Raw genomic sequence first — 20335 nt, 5'->3', positions numbered from 1 at the left:
GTTCAAATACTTCAGAAAGAAGTAAATTTTTCTTTTATAAACAATTTCTCCCCAGAAGTGAAAAAACAAAACAAAACAAAACAAAAAACTGGGCATTGGCAAAATTCCAGTAAGTCAGGAGCTAGAGATTTTCTGATGAGTAGTCAGCAACTGAATATATATACACACACAGATATATATATACACACACACACACCTCTTGTCACAGTTAAAACCACAAAATACATGCATTCACACTACACATGCAGATATTTCTAAATTTAAGACTGCTGAGAATGCAATTCCAGTGGAGCTGTCTCTAACTAAATCAGGATATACTCCACAAGCTATCAAATACTGGAATCCAGACTTAATTTTATTGTTTTTACAATTATGTTTGAAAATATTGAAAGAAGTATGTATATTTCAACTACCTTTGAAACAATACTGATTATATCATCATGTTGCGTCATTCCCCTTAAACTGATGCTATGGATTCATCAGATTTACAGGATTATTGTTACTGTCCCCAGTAAGATATGTGTATTGAATTGGTATTACACAAGAAGGTATTATTTCCTTATTTATGCTGCAGCACAGCAAAGTAAAACTGCACACACTTTCAAAGCAAGTATGTTTGATGACACTTATTATACAGGACAAACACAGCCATCAACAACTGCACATTGTGAAGGTCAAGTTGCTTAGAAAATCTTTTATCTGGCAACAGTTTTTCCTGGATTCAACTGGGAGAACAGGTTGCAAGCAGTGACAACCAAAGCAACTTTCTCTCTCTACACAGGAGGCTCACCCTGACCTACATCTCAGCATCTTTTCCTCTCCAGATAAGGAGGAATGGGAAGGAAACACTGAGCCTCTCAAAACTGAGCCCCCAGACTCAAAATGTACACACACATACAATGTGTAGTATCTTCCAGGTGTGGTTCTCACCCTGTGGCCTGTCCCTCAAAGTGCATCAGTGAAAAATGACCAAGAAAGCACAAACCTCTCTTTGGTTTAAATTCTCTGCGCTTGCACCTCAGCTGTGCCATTTTGGGGGCCACCAACGGAAAAACAGCTGAAAGCCAGAAAGCCACCCCCTCCCAGGGACTGCAGTCCCCAAATGCTCCACGCCCACTAGTTCTTGCTAGTGGCAATCTTCAGGCAATCACATCCCAGGAAAGACCTTGTCTTAAAAAAATGGTTTTATCCCCAGAGGGAAAGGGCCCTCCTCATTCACCCAGCTGTGAAGCGCCCCTTCAGCCGCCCTGGTTGGCAGTTTAACGGCCACCCGGGCTGGAACCCTGGGGAACCTCTGGTTCCAATTCAAAAAGCACCACAGGGCAAGAGGGTGGCCACCAGACACGCACGAGGGAACCGGCCTTTCCGCCCTTCTGCCTTCCCCTGCAGTCGGTTGGTTTCAGCCATCACGACCCTGCAGAGCACCCCACACTGGGCAACGCTTCAGATGTGCCCGGCCCCCAGTTAAATGGCATTTCTGCTCTGAAGGAGGGAGGCGCTGAAAGAGAGGAAAAGGGTGGAGAAGGGCGTGGGGAGAGCCTGCGGCGAGGGGCAGAAGCGTTTTGCTGACACTGGCGAATTGAGAAGCAAGATGGTAGGTCTAAGTGAAAACACACAAACACACTTGCACATGTACACGGAAACTCATAACCGCCCTCATTTCCATTTCCCAGTTGTTTAGCACTGTCAGGCAATCTTAAAAGAAGCAGCTTTTCCACACCTACCTCCCAGCAGACAAACTCATCCAGTCTGACAAGTCACTGTAACCCATTTGATTTCACACTCAAGATAAAAACCTGCTGAGAAAAAAAGCCCATACAAAACCAAACCAAAACAAAACAAAAAACCTGCAAAATCTATAGTATCTTTGAAACGTCAAGCCAATACCAATGCAAAAGCAACTCATGGAAAAGAGAAGCATTTCTTAGTTCTCTGATTATCTGACTTAGATCGTGGAGGCAAGCAAATCCAAATATAATGGAATAAGATCTATTTCAAACTTCATTTGCCTGCAAGGCATGATAGACAATTTCATTTTTTCACTGCTGGTCCCTTCCTCAGCCTCTGCGTGGCAGCAGAACATAGCAATATTCCCTCAAGTGCCGATTTTCCAGATCCCCACTTAGAGGGGGATGAATGGAGGCACAAAGGAGCACAGGAGGGGTACACAGCTTTACCTGTGTACTTGCCAGGCCAAGCAGCACTGAAACTCACCGTAGCCCAATCCTGCCCCTTTTCCCACTGTGCAAATGGACAAAGCAAATGAACTTTGTATCCCATGTGGTACCGCAGAGTGGCTATTTGTATCACTCTCTACACATTAGCAACAAGATTCGACAGGCCAAGGTTAGGCTGCTAAGACTCAACAAAGCACATGCAAGGAAAAAGCAGAGCAAATAATCTTTGACAACTTGTAGGCAAAGTAGCAACTCTTAAATCATTATCCTGGCTTTCCAAAGGGAAAGTTAGGTCCCTCCCATGTCTGTGTACATAAACAGTGCAGAGGTCATTGACTTCAGTGTCATAGAGGAGGCTGGCACTCTTATGCTTCCCATTTTACACATAGCAACCTTAAATTTTCCCTGTGTAAATGTGGAAAATCAAGCACACCTAAGAATACAGCCTTACACTGTTCACAGGGAGGTCAGACACATGCCTCTTTGGATTTGCCACATCAGTCAAATCCTGATTTCAGTCTATTTGCATTTTCTTTACACATACTGGCTCATCTATTCCAGCACACAGGAAAACATGGCAGAGATTTACTGTTGTTTCTATTTCAGCCAACAAGGACTCACCACTACTCACTTCAGATCTAGTTCAAAACGTCATTGCTTTTCAAGCCCTATTTAGCACTTATCTCCCTGTCACTCCAAGCAGATGACACAACTGTGCCCCTTTTCAGCAAGAACCTTCTCCACAACTTCCACCATCTCTTGCCCTCTATGTCTTCAAGTCCCAGCTTAAATTTCACCACCCTTCCACTTACAAGTTTAACTACATAACAAGATTGCTTAATTTTGCAGCTTTTTGCAGATGAAGAAGCTACACAAAGAATATAGGCACAAGTGATAACAGGAGAATCAGTACTGAATGAGGAGATATCACCACACTGGTGCAATTTGGCTTTATGTAAAAGCATTTCTCTGCCTTAACTAAATCTGAGTCTGCCAACATGAAGACCTTAATTCTTTACTGCCTTACACCTGTTTTGATCTTGAGCACCCACTCAAAACGAGTGTAAAAAAATTCAAATTTGGCAGTTTCTCACGATTGCTTTCTAAATGACTGCTCAAGGTGCAAAACAGGGGAGAATGGAGTGCTTATCTAAAGTTTTAAATAGTTCATGCCCAACTTGTTTTGGTTAAGTAGATGGAAAAGGGCGAACATGAAGATACTTTGTATTTGCAAAACGCTGTTATTCAGTGGATACTCAGAAAACTATCAGATGCCCTTGAAACAGCTTTTCTAGTCCAGTTTCAGTTTCCAGCTGTGGCGTTTGTGGTGCAAAAAGAATCATAATCAAAATATTCCTATGCCTCTTCTTATTTTCAAGAAACATCACATTTGGAAGATTAAACCTCTGGTTCGTTCTCTATTTATTTCCTTGTATAGTTTATGCTACATATCCAAGAACCAGTTTCAGAGCCCATTAGTGAGTAATGGACACTTTTATTATTATTGCCTTTTACACCCTTGAAGGAGTCTCTGAAACAAGAGACATCAGACACAGACCAGCATAATGCCTCCAATGTGTTTTCTTTTCTGAAAAGGACTTTAGATTCTGCATATGACTGAAACTCTCCGATTGGCTGCCAGTGATGTCACGACTGGGCTTATAATGCCCCATAAATGCAAAAAGCTAATTGTGCTCCTTTTTAATGTGTAAATCCTACTCCATAATAGCAATAAGACACAACAGACAATGAACTTCAAGGAGATTACTGCCCTTTTGAGTGATTAAAGCTATTCAGCTTTCAGCTTTAGAAACAGTGGTGAGGAAGTAGTTTCAGTCATACAGGAGCTCCAGGCAGATCTATTAAAACAGACTGACTGCCTGGGGGAAGAGGAAGCCAGCTCCCCCGACACACATCCCCAAATGGGGTCCAGCAAGGAAGCACTCAAAGCAGACTGAAGGCAATCACTATACTCTGGATTAGTATAAAATGAGATACAGGGTTTTGAAGCATACTCTGCTGTTGGTTTCTAAACCCTGTGTGAGTGAGGCTTGAGTGTCCCTGACCAAAGCAAAAAAACAGGTGACACCTCACTCTCTTATTTCTGGTTTCCCACTATGGTTCTCTTTAACTGTTATAATCACAGTCCTAGTGAAGGATAGGTTAATACACAAGGAACTAGACTACAACCCGGGAAATATGGGTCAGTTTGTCTAAGACTGACAAACAAGCTTAGGTGAGCCACTAAATCCACTTTATTCCATACTAGCAGTAAGAAGAGGATAACATCATTCTACCTTTAGGGCAACACTGATGCCCCCCAGAATAATGGCGGTGTAAGCCATTAGAATGAAGAGGTCTTATACCTCCTGATATTTAAAATAAATCATTTTTTAATTTAATGTCCTGCTGATAAAGATGTCAGACTTGACATACATAGTCTCACTTCACACTATAAGCTGGTCTCCTCCCAGTCTGGCTGAGATCCCAGTCCAGTGCCACTGAGGAGTAGTGTTGACTTATCCCAGAGAAAGTAGCACTGTGATTAATAAGAAACACACTGAGAGCTTTCTGCCCAGATCCACTGCCCAGTAAAACCATTTCTTTCTGATATTTGTTTCCTCCTAGTTTTGGGGCTTTTTTCATTTGTTTCCCACCCCACCCTCACTCTTTGCACCTTCTCTATGATTATTTCACTGTGCTTGTTGCCTGTCTTTATGACAAACTCAGATCTTGAGAGAAGCAAGTCAACCTCATGTGGATTTAATGCCTTTATATTACACACGAATTTTGCCTGTATTGATGTGACTGTTGTATCAGGTGGTCTTCCACAATATTTCTCTTTCTTTCTGCTATTTCTTACATTTCCACAAGGTCACTGGCAGAAGCACACCAGTACTATTCTTCATCTCCCTAAATAAAAGTTCTTCTCTTTTTTTCACTTCTCTTTCATTCTCACATGCATATCCTCTGCTGTCTTCACTTCTCTCTTTTCCTTTCCCTCTCCTTCCCACCCACATACTTTCCATTTGACCAGGCCTGTCCTTACCCCACCCATGCCTAGAGAAGGCTTCCTTTAATTTTACATTTAGCAAGTTCCTATATTACATTTATTTTCTGAGACCTCGCTGAGAAAATCGGTATCATCTTGGTTTTTAAATTGTCTACCTAGTGGCACTTGCCCTTTCACTTTTCTGGAATTCAGGGCAATTAGACCTTTTCCTTCCTCTTCGCATTTTAGTGCAGGTCCAGTGGCATCTCTATAGACTTTCTTCTCAGCAAAAGCATGGAATCTGTAATACAAAGTGAGTTTTCACCAATATGTAAACTACACAAATACTTTCCTAATTTTAACAAGATGTATGTCACAAATGCAAGATCATTATGGTATACAATTGTGGAATTATTTTCTTATCTATTCAAGATATCCAAATGTTCAACTACAACAACACTAAGAATATTGCTGAACCTTTTACATACATTTAAGTACATTCTGAAGTCTTTTCATGAAGAACATACTTTCATTTTGGTATCATTTACTCTGACACACCTTCTTTTTCAGTCTCCTGGAAATCTATTTTTAATTAATGCTTTTAACATGCTGAGCAAGCATGTCATTTGAGATGTCTGAGATGACACTAACACCTTTTTATCAGATTATCCTCTCAGTTGAAAGCCCAACAGGAACATTTATTTCATTATTGACATACAAATCAGGAAGTCAAGCAGACTTCATTTACCCTCATTGTCAAAACAGAAAAGCTCTCAGAGCAGGGAAAAGATGCATTTCTAAAACAGGACTACACTAGAAACAGGCTGAAGCCATGAAGAGCCCATGAACTTGGTCATTCCTATGGAAAAGCTGACTTAAAATGTATAGACAGTTATTGGGCAAATACCCACCGGCAAGATATTAATAGGCCGAATAAGTCTCTGCATCAAAGCTAGACTCATGCAAAAAGAAGATAGTGGGAATAATATCAAACAAAACAATTCCTCTCAGCTCCCTGCCACAACTCTTCTTGCCTCTTTCCTTAACATACAAGAAACATTCACTTTTCTATTATAAAGGAGGTAAAAACACTGCCAAAATGAAGGATGGTGACCAGCAATGTACCTGCTATCATGGAGGTAGCACAGTTCTAAACAACCACAATCATTTTAGACACATCAGACCAGAGCAAACATAACACTTTCCCACAGTCTTGTTTTTTTGGCAGACGCTCCATCTCTTAAAAGCTACTTCTAAATACAGATGGCCATAAAAGAGCTAAGCAGCTGCCATCTTACCAATTGCTCTGCTGTCATTTGGGGTATTTCTACTGTTGGAGGTCTTCCCACTCTTGCACAAACAACATTGAAACAGAAAGAGCTAGCTGCCATTTCACAGCTCTGTAACTGTATGGTGACTTCTGTTATGCAGACAAACACCTACTGACTCCACTGCCCTGCTGCTGTTCAGCGTCAGTTTGGTATTGTGAGGGTTTGCATTTGTTCATTTGTTTTCTTTATTTTGATATCAGAATCAAGATTAAAGTTTTATTGTCCTTTTCTGCTGAAGGCTGATTCCCACTACATGGCTGATTCCCAGAATAAAGTAGCCAAGAAGCCATGTGGAATATATCAGTTTCCACCAACCATAACAAATAGATGCTCAAGAGCATGATACAGAACTGCATTTCCACACAACCTGATGGCCTGATGGATAACACCACATCAATTTTCTGCTGTTCTAGGAGCTGCCCATTTAGGACAGTCGGTACCTTTTCAGTATGTGTCTGTATGGCACTTGATCCAACAAAACTAGATTTTTTACTGGTGTCTGTGGATATTACCAGAGTACAAAACAATATAATAAAAACTTGTTTCAGTTTATGTTGTGACCCTTTCCCCTGAACAATTTTGCAGACTTCAAAAGAGGAGCAGATGACAGAAAATTTAGGATATAAAAGAAGAATGACCTTTCTGCAAGTCAGTGAGCACCTATGTGGAGAGAAGCTGGTCTGTTTGAGTAGGTCCTGCATTTTAGTCATATCTCTCAGACTATTTCCCCAGTTTCCCTGGATAGCTTACTGAACTGCTTTGTCTCACATTCCTCGTGAGTAAAACAGAGATTATATTCAGATATCTTCAGATACCATTCCTAGAAACAAAGCACTTTACAAACACTCAAATCATTACTGTGCTGCTTCTTTGTCATACCTGCCAGAGGCCAAGCGGCTAAACTCTTTCAGAAAAATAATAGTTTCATCTTCCCTAGCATTGAAAGATACAGTGTTGATTGGACAGGGACCATGGGAAACCTTCTCAAGGAGTAGCTGCTTTGTGTCCACTGGAACATCACCCACAGCAAAGTAATAAACAGCTTCAACCTGTCATTAAGCAGAAAAAAAAATGGGAAATGAAAGACAGTATTTTACACAGATGCCCGGTACTTATTCAAGCAGTGTCCTGTGCCAAGTACTGGTAGGAAAATTTGGTAGAACCAAGGCATTACTTGGGCTATAAGATTTTCAGATTTTTGGTTCTCCCTCTTATTTATGCTAGCAATTCAAATGAAGTCCACAAAAAATTTCCTGAATTGTGAAGAGAACATGGCCCATAGCCCTTGGGTCTGATTCTGCCAAATGCAAGCCCCTTTCCACCGAAGTTAACTGAAACCAAAGAGAGGTGTAAGGAAGGACAACTGTATTATTAGTCAGGACAAGGCTCTGTGCCACATTCCACTTTCATGAAGAGATGCTATGTTGGTGCCTTGCCAGGGCTGAAAATCTGTAGGAACTTTTATGCCAGACATACTTCTACTGGCAGCATGTATTTTGAGGGTAGGAAAGATGCATCATTCTTTGAATGCTACTGGTGGTATTTACATATAATTTGTAATTTTTATACTTCCCAAGGCAGAGGGAGCTTGGCAGGCTTATTATGACCACACACACTTATACTTTGAAAATATTATTGCAAGAAGAGAGAGAAGCTGAAGAAATGTCCTTTAGTTACTGCTCGAGTATTACATTCCAAGGGATCTGATGTTACCTGCACTTATTCAGGCTACATAGTCCTTATGGTAAGTATGCTCCTTGAATTTTCACTATCATTAAAAACAAATGTAAAAACAGCTATCCCATGATGATCAAAACAGTAAGTATAGCATATCAGGTCTATGGCATGGTATATGCCAACTGATAAACATCTGATAAATAGGTGTTTAATTGGAAAGCTACACTTGAGTGTGATTAGGAATCCCAGGACATGCACCACAAAAGAGAAGACAACTATTTGAGTCTGGGGTGGCACTGAGGAAATGTTTCTGCACCCACATAATTTCACGCAGTACTAAAGCAAATTCAGTATCACCTGTAAGTATGTTCATGCATTTCCACTACTGCCATTGATATCGATTTATATTTCAGCTCCCTGAGTCAACAGACTGGCACATGAACATCTTCTGTGCAGTTTGTACTTGAAGCTTCCAGGCTGTAGGATCCCTGTACTGTCCCACATCATAGGCATGTTGATATACACTTACAGAGACTTCTGGATTTCAAGCTTTCTCCCTCCTCTGTCTTTTGCCACAGCTAGTTGGGCTAATCCTCAGCACTGGAAGACATCTCTCCCAAGTGGCAACCCAATCTCAGGCTAGACCAGGCAAATTAATGAAGCAGCACCTTGCCACCTCAGGATCCCCTCGGATCTTGTAGAGGGGGTGAGACACTCCATGTGGGAGGCAGGGCCCTCAGTTACAGACCAGACTTGCTTGGGAGCAAGCAGGTCTATGGTCAACAAGGCATCACTGTTAATGCTAGACAAATACTAAGGTTACAGAGAAGAATGAACGGATTTCATTACAGTGCAAGATTAACAAAATACTTCTTGGATTTAGGAACAGGTGCATAGAAACAAAATGAAAGAACTCTTGCACCTCTCTGTGTTTTAGTTCAGTTTTACAAGGTTCCTGCCCAGCTACAAAGCTATCCAAGCATGCACACAGCTCTCCCAGCCGAGGTCCAGTCCTTGGACAACACCTCTGTTCCTATTGCTTTTGCTGAAGAGACTGGTGACCTGGGGGAACGCATGCTTTATTGCACAACCACTGTTCCCTGCATTCCTCCAGATCCACATCTTCTCCCCCTCCCTCAAAGTGCGAATAAATCATAAACTTGATATTCAATAAGGATATCAATTTTCACACTTTCTCCAAAGGATTTACTGCCTGCCTCTGCAACTTTTAAAATGCTGACATTTCTTGGGCATAGTTGAAACAGACCGACTCTTCACATGAAAATAAACAAAATTGCTAACCACAGACAATTCACTCTGCTCAACTACAAACCCAGCAACACCATACCGCAAAGGAAATGTTCCTTACAGATTAGTGGGGAAAGGTTAAAACCTTTCAATTTAGCCCTTCATATTTTGAAAATTATAATTTATGCAGCCATCTAAACAAGCAATCTTCATACAAGAACAGGAAGGAAAATAACTTGAGCGGTTCCTCACAGTCCTTACCTTGGTGGGGAGGTATGTTTTGGATGGGTGACTCACACTTTGCAGAGCATCACCTATACAGAACTGCAATCTAAACACCATGGATGCATCTGTGCCAGGTAGAGCTCAAAAGGATTGCAACCTTACAGGAGAGTGTTCTTGAGCTTGGGACTGATAGGTCATGAGGAAAATAAAACTAGGGAGCCACCACACATGGGAAGAGAAGTTCAGCTAAAGGAATGACAGGAAGAGCCAAGTCTAGGGAAAAAAGAGCTCTTGTTTTGGAGCAGTTTCAGTTGATGAAGCCAGTTCTGAGAAATGAGTCATTTACGACTGTTCAGTGAGTATGCAGCTTTTTCTGGGACTGAATGGGGTCTCCCCCAGCCTGCAGTACAGTGAGGCTTGCACTCAAGGGAATTGTCAGTTATGAATGATAATGACTGTATTTAGGAGTAACTGAAGTTTGTTTTATGTTGAGCACCTGCCACAATTGACTCTCCCAGACTATCCATTAGCCCACCAATGTCCAGAAAAAAAATCATAGATATCTAACTGTTGGATGGATTTTAATTTCTGTTTATTCATATGCAGACCCACCAGGTCCAGTAAACCTTTTTTTTGTCCAGAAAATATTGAAATCTAAATATGATCTTTTTTTAATTTCCCATCAGGAAATCAGGAATATATTGCAAATTGAAAATGTTAACAAAATTTATGAGGGAGTCATTTGAAAAAGCAGTCATAAAAAAATCTCATTGTTGCATAATTTGTTCCTGACCCAATTTCTTTTTAGTGTCAGTTTCCAAACATCGAGGTTCACCTGGATGAGACTCCACCAGCACAGGGAACCAGAAGGAAACTAAATACACATTTACCTTCTCCTTCAAACAATGTATCAAAATGAGATTTACAAAGGAGTTAGGATTGGATCTGTGCACAGGGATGGATCTTAATGCCAGTGAAAAGTGATGATTCTAGTCCATACACATTAGTCCCAGTTTTCCATTAAATTTGGGTGCTAAGGAACTGAAGCAAAGTACACGGTATGCAAATTTGATAAAATATTTATTTAACAACACAAGTTTTTAATTACTAGCTCAAATGATGGCAAATATGGTTTATGTCTTGTGACTCTGCTATAAAAATGAATGAAGTAATATGGTACTTTCAGAAACAGCAGAATTTAATTGCAGCAATATCTGTGCATGCTTTGTCTTTTTGTCCTGGAAGAAACTTTAGCTATAACCTGGCTGATGAAAAAGGATTTGCATACCCCTACCATGAGTTAATGCTTAAATAAATCTCTGTACTATCTATCTTGGATTTTAAATATCATTTTTCATGAGCACTTTGGATACTAAATAAAAAATGTTTTTTCTGTCTTCAATAATGTTGATGCTAGCAACTTTCTTATAAACTTGAAGCTCTAAAAACCATCTAAGGCAAAGAAAGTGGAAGGGAAGATGTTCTCTCTTTCCTTTAATGACTGAATGTTATTTATTCTGTGTAGTCTAAAAAAGAAAATAAACAATTTTCTGCATTCAAATTACAGTACATTTACATAAACAGGCTGTCAGTAAACATAGTATGGTAGCTGCACTTGGGGGAGAAAAAAAAAACTTTCCAAATGCTCTTATTAATATTTATCTTTGCAATATTCATCAGGACAAGTCATAGTAGCCAGTCTGGCACTGAATATTCTTGGATTTACTTGAGGTTTCTAAAAGATGTATGAACTTACTGCCTCATCGCTCATGGCTTCCAGCAGGGCTTCTGTAGAGCTGGTATGGCTGGCAGCTGTCTTATGGTCCAGCTTCCAGAGCCACGTAACAGCAGACTTCACAGTATGCTCAGACACAGGAGCACATTTCTGTTGCCACTTCATAAGATCCCGAGCTGCCCTGAAAATTACATTACTTATAAATCAGAAATAGTGAGAATAATGCTGGCAAAGCAAAAGAGTGGAGCTCTGCTATTGTTACTGTTCTTTTACATTCTTAAGTAATAATTACAACAAACCACAGATACTAAATCTAGACTTGCAATAAAAGAAGTAGAGGAAAAAAAAACCCTTATAAAAATACTGTAATTTTTATAAGAATTTTTTTGAGACAACTGTTTCCAAAGTAGGGTCAAGAGAGCTAAAGTACTTTAAAAACAGTTTCTAATTAATATCTCCCCTTAACATAAAAACACAATCAGTTTTTTTAAAATATTTGTATGAAAAAAAATCTGGCTTCCACGGGTCTCTTTCCACAACTTGCTGCATGACCTTTGTGTCAGATCATTTCAACTGACACACTTTTTTGTAGTAGGGTTGATCTTTAACTACCCATCAAAATAAAATTTGTGATGTTAAACTTTTTTCATATTTTAATTGATCAAAGGCCTTAATGTCAGTACAGAAGTACAAAGTTTACGAGCATGTATGTCTGTGCATTTGTATGTTAAAAGACAGAAAAAACATTTAAAAAATAACTGGTTCCTGTATCTGTGACATTCCATCAAGCATTATTTTGAAGAGTTTCTGACAAATCTAAAGACAAGTATGTTTTCCAAGATACTTTTAAAGTAACAATTTATATGCTGTGTTGTCCTTTGTCTCCCTCCTGCGCAAACAAGCAAATCGATGAACACAATTATTGTGCCTCAGTTTTGACTTGGCTTTGCAGATCATTTTTAAATAAAATGCTTTATGTGCTTCTCAAAAGCTATGGAAATGATCTTCTACTTCTCAAATCTCAGTTGTATCACAAGCTAGGGAATTAAGATAGGGCACAAGAATCAAATCTGTAGGACAAAGCTTGGGTAAAACAACTTTAAGAATCACACACAGTGTAGTGGCAAGTTATCATCGTGGAACCAATTTTAAAATTATATGACCTAATTTATGCTTCTTTTTTTTCATAGTCACAAAATTTCATTCATCTTTCCAAACCCAAGCTTACATATACAAACCTTTATGCATATATGAGAATTCATGCAGAGATACATAAATCTGAATAGCTGATTCTATTATTCTATTGGTAACTAAACCCTAATTAATTTACTCACGTTAAGGAACAAGCACTTGTCTTTTGTTATGGAAATCTAGTATTGTTTCCTAGTTTTACTACTGATTTGTGTGACCATGGAAATCTATAGAAATACAAATGACTCTGCCTGTGCCTATGGCACTTAGGGGAGCGTGCATGTAGCTGTAAGGCAGAAACCTATAAAGCCTAAAGACAGAAGAATGCTTAGGCAGTCAGATGGGACCTCACTGTTTCACTCTGCAATACTTAGATGCCTGAAGAGCATTACTGCTATTGCAAAGTCCCCCTTATATTTCTGGTTTTTTGCACTACATTTGTAGAAGGCATGTGTCAGTATTTGGCTTCAGGTAGTATTTATGTGTTCTTCACGGTAACAACAGTCTTCTGTTAAATAGACGCAGCAAGCTCAGCATGATTGTGGGTGAAAATTGGTGGAAAATCTATAGGTATTACTATGACATGAATCAGGACAATTTTGACTGCAGAAAGCATATCATCCAAACACATGTCTATAAGATATGAGACTCCTTTTTATTCTCCAGCAATGGGCAGACATGAACTTTAGCCTGGAGAAGAGAAGGCTCTGGGGAGACCTTACTGTGGCCTTTCAATACTTAAAGAGGCTTATAAGAAAGATGAGGACAAAATTTTTAGTAGGGTCTGTAGCGACAGGACAAGGGGTAATGGCTTTAAACTAGAAGAGGGCAGATTCAGACTAGATATAAGGAAGAAATTTTTTTACAGTGAGGGTGGTGAAACACTGGAACAGGTTGCCCAGAGAGGTGGCAGAAGCTCCATCCCTGGAAACATTCAAGGTCAGGCTGGACAAGGCTCTGAGCAACCTGATCCAGTTGAAGATGTCCCTGCTCACTGCAGGGGGGTTGGACTATGTGACATTTAAAGATCCCTTCTAACCCAAACCATTCTATGATTCTGTGATTCTGCTTACCGAACGAGGTTGAATTTCGCAATTTGGGTCACCTGTTCCACAAGTACCATAGAAAGTGCATCTCGACATAGATCGAACTCAGCTGGAGCCGCAGTGCCAAAATGCAAAACAATGACAATGCACCGTTCTTGAATCACTCCAAATATCTGCCGGCTCTCACTGGTTAGCCATTCCATTCGCTTCTTATATAGCTCAATAGCTCCCATTAGACAATCCACAAAATGAAGAATCAGTTCTTTTTTGGCTGTCAGCTTTATTTAAATCAGGGAGAGAAAGAAATTGAATATCAAAACAAATAATACAAATGCAGCCCCAAGCTTCGCACAGCTGCAATAGCTGGTTTGCAAGTGCCAGATATGCCAGCCAAGGTAGCAGTGAAAACAATCCATTTTTCTCCCACTATTTCAGGAGCAAATACTTGACAAATGCATCTAAGCTGTAATAGAAAAGACACTGCATTTCGTCCTAATTGCTTTTCATAATCTTTTTATATGAGCATGGGACAGTGCCAGTGGGTTGTCTGACTTGTCTGTCTCAAGACTGGAGCAATTAGAATGAGCTGAACACAGGCTACCATGCAGAAAGGGCTGCAGAGCAGATGGGTGAACAAACAAGGACATAGAAACTTTACACCTTCTTAGACCAGAATTTTGACTGGCTCTTAAAATTTTGTACAGGATACAAGGGAGTGTACGGTTTTGTTCTGGGGCATTTCAATCTCCACCTTGTCTTTAGCATTTGAAAGGAAAATGTAAAATATTTCCTGTTTGTACTATTATTTCACTAACAATGCCCAGCATTACAGCTTAACTATTTGTGGGTAGGTGCTTAGGAAGATTTAGTTCAGGCAACTGCAATCAACAACTAAAACTTTCTATACCATATCAGTAAAACAAGAAAAAACTAGATTCAGTATTAAAATGAAAAACAGCAAAAAATTCAGTGCAAGTTTGCAGTAAAGACATTCCCCAATATCTCTGATCCACGTAAGCTAGTTTATTGGCTACCTTCTACCTCCAATTATTTTTCTGGGTCTAAGTACAAAACCTTGTGGATATAAATGTTTTTAAACAAGAATATTTCTCAGGGAGAAGATATTTTGTGTGTCAGTCTGCACATTGCTTCCTCTCACTTGTATTTTTCTCTGTTCTTTAACGTCAGCTAGGGCCCTGTAACGTGCCTCCCAGATAGAGTCTCAGGCTGTCTGCCAAAGGAATGTAGGCCTGTGAAGAAGCACTTAGAAAATCCAGTTTCCTCCTATGACAGCCAGACTCATACAAAGAAGCTTATTGCACTGCACCGACCAAACTCCATCTCCAAATGAAGCTGTTTTCTTGCACCACCTTCACTTGGCCAGTCCAGATTCCCATTTCTCTGAGGGCTGGAAAACTTCTGACTGTCCAGCCTAAATTTATTCATGGTAGCTCATACCCATTTATTCTTGGACGAGCATGCCTTTTAGCATAGAAAACTACAGCTTTTCCCTATCCCTGCAATTTGGGTTTCTGTAGCCATTCACAGGCAATAATGCTACCCTTTGTCAGTTTTCTTCAGCCTTAGATATGACAACATCAACCAACCCCTCTTATAAGATCAGCACTCCATTGCAGTTCATACTAATATCTCATCCCAGTTACCTGTTCTGTTTTGAATTGCTTCTTCTCAACCTGTGGTAACTGTACAAAATATTGTACACAATATTCTAAATGAGATCTCACCACATCTTGTACAGTGGCATTGCTACCTTAATGCTACCAGAAATGTCTTTCCTACTGCTCTCAACATGTCCTAAGATTAAAAGACATTATGTAGATATTTCATATGGAATTAATCGGAAAAAAAAATAGGGGAAAAGACCTCCTGAAATGGTTCTTTTCCCATTTTTAAGCCTTGTGCCTCAGAAGTGACTCTAGTTATCAGAAAAAATGACAAGCTATTTGCTTTTGTAAAATCCTTTATGAATTAACTCTCTCCCCTCCCCGCTCACATGCGTATCTCTTCAATCAGAATCCACTCTCTTAACAATGGGGCCCCGCCAGCAGCTGTTGCTAAGACATTCCTCAGAACATGAGCCTGGGCAGAGATCCAGCTAGCTGTCTCTATAGAGTAGGCTGAGCCTTTTGTGACCTGCTGGCACTAAGTAAAGCAGCGCTTTGCATTGGCAATGACAGCACATTATGTCTTCTTATTTCAGCATCCCTATTTGTTTTATCGACTACGATTTTATTTTTTTTAACTCAGCTGAGCATCTTCTTTTTAAGTGTTCCTTATTTCAAGATAGGGTAAATGTTGCTTAGAAACTGCAGTCTTGTCTGGAAAGATTTACTGCAATGCTGCACCAAGGCAAGAGCATAAGACTTTGCAAGGAAAAAAAGAAAAAAGATATCTAGCTTCTCTACTGCTGATTGTTGCCACCAACAGTTTGACAAAACAGAAAAAAAACCAACCAAGAGATAAAATTCTCACACAAAGAATATAAGTATTTCATGTCATAGGGAGACATTTTAGTCACATCATTGTGCTACAGTGACAATAACTTCTAAGTGCACAAGGAAGTTACCATAAGCTAGTCACACTTACGTTATATACGCTGCCATCTTGTGCTCTCTTGTATTGAGGAAACAGACCATCTGCGTACCGAGAAGCCACAAGTTTCCCCAAAGCAGTCACATAATCTACAGTAAAGGTTACAAAAGATCAATTTTCTAATCATAAAGATTACTTCAAACTGGTATTTTTCAGGCTGATGTGCATACCACCCATGTGTGAAGCACATGCATCCATATTGAATTCCTGATGTTAAGAAACTTGAGGGAAATTCTAATTATGTTTTTGATTTACATCTTTTTCTGGCTATGTTTATGTTGGGGCCCTGAAGGCACCAACAATCCTTGGTTGCCCTGATCAGCCTCACCTGGGTTTTCCACTCACAGAACACTTAGGCCTGGGCACCCAGTCTTTGCTTCAGCTGTGTTGCAGGTATACTTATCTCAAGTTCTGCTAGTGGACCACCCTCCTGGATAGACCTCTCAGCCCTATATTACAGCCTTATCTCCAGTTGTATCTCCTGGATGTGGCTCTTAGACCTATGTGGTGGCCTGGACTCCAATCTTGTCTCTGGCTCCATCTCCCGCTGCTCTTGGCTGCACTCCCTGGCTGGACCCCAGACCTGGTTCATCACCTTACCTTGTCTGGCACTGCCTGTGGATGCTGTTAGCAGCACCCCGCTCTGCTTGCGGTGCTTGGATGCTACAGGACTGCATGCTGGTCAGTGAGGGCACTGCCTGGGCTGCAGTTCCCTCCTGGCTCATTTTCTCCACATGGAGCAGCCCTCTCTTGCTGCTCCCTGCCAGTTTAGTCAGAGGTGGGGAAAACCCCCACATTTAATTATTTTTAGGACAAAAAGCTACATGGGACTTTAATAAATGAAAGGTTTAGGCAATTAAACTTCTGTATTATCCATTTACCTCACGACAGGACTTGCAAATACTTGTCCATCAAACAAAATACAGAATCTGGTACAGATAATGCTGTTCTCTTATACAACAAAATGGGTGCAGAAGTGGGTGCAACTAAGGAAAAGGCTGCATTCTGCTCTTTCAGTAGCTAGAAATCTTCTATGGGATCTCCACTGATGGGAAAACATTAGGGGTGGGAATATTTAATGTCACAAAGCAGCTATTCTGTACAGCAGGCAGCCCTGCTAAGCTAGTACATTCTGCTCCTAAAATTACACTGGTAACAACATCAACCCTGCTTAACAGCTTCTTCTTCATCTACAGCATACAGAATTTCAGGATCTGCACTGTTGATCTTTGAATGACCCATGGACACAAGCCAGCCAAAATCTTAAATTATGCAACCTAGAACAATTGCAATACATTACAATTCCTACTTCTCAGGCAGCAAGCTCTTCAAAGAAAAGAATATCTAACCAAGCTCTACAAAGCACTATTACGGCAGTGATTAATAATTACTAGCAAACTCTTCCCCTCTAGCTGTCAGATAACTGCAAAGGAACATTTTTTTATGGCCTGACTTTGCAGGAAAAGCAGCCTGCATTCTAATAAAATTTAACTGCTTTGTTAAAGCTGAACCCCTGGAAATAACATGCCATTCCCAGATTGACTAGCCCTGATGATCAACCAGTAGATTGCGGCTTATGTATGGCACATCATACATTATATTTGCCATCTAAAAAGGGACAGAGAGCTTATGGTGTGTTATAGGCAGGAAGAAGACTAACAGCCTCAGCAGCACAAGTTATTTCCCAGCTTTAACTAAATTGGAGAGGATTTGAACTGGAGCCCAGGGTAAAGCAACAGTACAGTTGAATAAGGAAAGCCCTTCTCAGATCCTAAATCCTCAGATCAAAAGGAGATGGAGTTCTCTGAACTGCCAACGTCAGCAACTGTGGATACAGCTTCCCTTTCTGCCATTATCATAAGACAAGAGACAGCATGAAAATCTCTGTGTACACTGGGGTGCAAAATGAGTGTGACCCTATAGACTATTTAAAGTTTTATTATTCTGTTATTGATTTGTCTTATACCTTTCTTGTGCTGGAATCCAATCTGTGACAAAATCTGGGATAGGGACAATTTGTTTCTCTTAAGCCCATGAAGTTGAAGCCATTTGGAAGATGAAACAAGTGGTTGTACATCTATGTCCCACCGACTGACTGCCAGTCTCCTTTCCTTCTCTTCTGATTTCTTCCCACTGGCCTCATGGGAACCTTCAGGATCTTGTCTGTGCTTTGAATCAAAGGCATCTGTTGTAAAAAGAAATAAGGGAAACACAATACTTTAACCAATTGATTAATTTAAATTGTCCCCTTTCTCTACCTGTATTCCATGGTGCTCTGTATACATGCAGCTCACCTCTTGTTTTCTTTTGTTATACTGAATTGTTCTTAATCTGGAAAGCTGCTTTCAGTCCTACACGTCTACTTGCTGTTATGTCCTTTTATTTATCCACATACATTTACCTTCCATTTATTAAAGAAAATGTATCTTATATGCTGAAATCCAAGCCCTGAAACCTAAGTTCAGTCTGCCAAATGGCAATTCTTCCAGCTGCAAAGACACCTCTTCTAATCTTGGGAATCAGAACTCACATTATTGGCATTCAAAGATTGTCAGACGATCACTACATACACATTAGAAGCATCATGCAATAAACAAGGATTTCTTAACAATTATATGTTGAACTCCTATCACAAGCAATAGCAGTGCCAGCAGCAGATCCTGGATTTATTGCAAGGCTGGTGAAACTCCCTCTCCTCACATCATTTACCTCAAGAGTAAATGATGGTTCTGGCAGCATCTAGTCCAGGCTGTGATGGATCATGTGCATGCACAGGAAATCATGGACATGAAGGTCCAGTTTCATTTTAAGTTCTACAGAACAATGAACATGTCTCAGCACCGATTAGAGTTGGCTGTGCTAGCTCCATTTGAAACTGGCAGCAGAAACAGCCCAGAGCCTAGAGTGTTTGAGGCAGAAACGGAAGTGATGACAACAGTAATGCCTCTATTCCTCAGCACAGAGGTTCTAGGAGGACTTTGGTATTTCCTGTTCATTCCCAAAATACTCTGAGTGAGCTAAGCTGGCTCAAGTTGATTAAATACTCTTGCAGTTTCTAAGTTTATTTTCTGTAGACTTTTGATATTTTGTCCATTTTCCCCAGCATCAACATCATCTGGTGTAACCCAGTCCTCCACTGCCCATATACAGTAAGCTAGCTGTAAATGTACTGCATGGATCAAACTGGTCCAAAATACAAAGAAGGGTACTTCTATCTTTAATGACTGAAAAATAACCTTCAGTCTAGTATGGAATATGATCAGAACTCTCTGCTAAGATCAAATGTTACAACAACTGACCTGGTTACAAAAGTTCTTTAGATAGACTGTTCCTCAGTTAATAATACATAAAGGAAATGAGACTATATATTCAGAAATCGTCTTTCAGTGTCAGTAAGCTCCTCTATGTTGTAGACTGGCATCAGCTCTTTCACAGTCACCAGGCCTACAAGCAGGGTCCTGGGCTGGCATGCCTGTAGAGCCTGACATTTTACCAGCCCTCCCTCTCTGCTCCGTACAGAAGCAGCAGTGACAGATGGCAACTCTAGAGATAGACACAGGTGAAGGTCTGCAGCTGTTTAAGCTTTGTATATGTTCAAGCACTGTTTATGGTCACTTGAACAGTCATTCCCAGTTTCCTCCTCTGAAAACGCAGAAAGGCCAGCATAGCACCCCGTATACAACACAGGTGAGACTAGCACAGCTGCAGAACAGCTTGTATACAGCTAGCAGCATGCACACCACAATGCTGCAAATGAAACCAAAAGTTATCCAGGAAAACATGGAATCGACACAAAAATAGTCCTGAAATACTCACAGTCACTCCAGGCAAGTCTCCTAGATGGATTGCCAGTCATGAGAGATCTCTATTGGCAGCTCCTCTTGGATTTCTTCTTAAAAACCTGAGGAGTTATTATGGGTTTTAAAAATCAAAATATTCCCATGGACAGGTCAATATGAACTGGAGAACAGCTCCACAGGCCCAGGCAATAATAAACTGCAGAAAGTTAAGATCAAGATTTTCCTCATGGAAAACAATATTATAAATGAAAAAGGTTAGCTGCTCCTCATGTCAGGAAAGGCTGAAGTCAAATTTGACAG

General features: G+C 40.3%; 1 protein-coding gene across 1 annotated transcript in view; it reads right to left on the bottom strand.

Moving 5' to 3' along the window:
- Positions 1 to 20091, bottom strand: part of VWA3B (von Willebrand factor A domain containing 3B) — a 68660-nt gene extending 48569 nt beyond the window's left edge. Inside the window, 7 exon segments of the mRNA XM_029083768.1 lie at positions 5346 to 5470; positions 7380 to 7549; positions 11410 to 11566; positions 13650 to 13900; positions 16230 to 16324; positions 18202 to 18420; positions 20052 to 20091. Coding sequence (XP_028939601.1) covers positions 5346 to 5470; positions 7380 to 7549; positions 11410 to 11566; positions 13650 to 13900; positions 16230 to 16324; positions 18202 to 18420; positions 20052 to 20091 — 1057 coding nt within the window.
- Positions 20092 to 20335: the final 244 nt, after the last annotated feature.

This window comes from Antrostomus carolinensis, unplaced genomic scaffold (assembly GCF_000700745.2).
Source record: "Antrostomus carolinensis isolate BGI_N321 unplaced genomic scaffold, ASM70074v2 scaffold11972, whole genome shotgun sequence".
Taxonomy (NCBI): Eukaryota; Metazoa; Chordata; class Aves; order Caprimulgiformes; family Caprimulgidae; genus Antrostomus; species Antrostomus carolinensis.
Note: the sequence above shows the minus strand (reverse complement) of the source record. Positions and strands in the feature narration are given on the sequence as shown.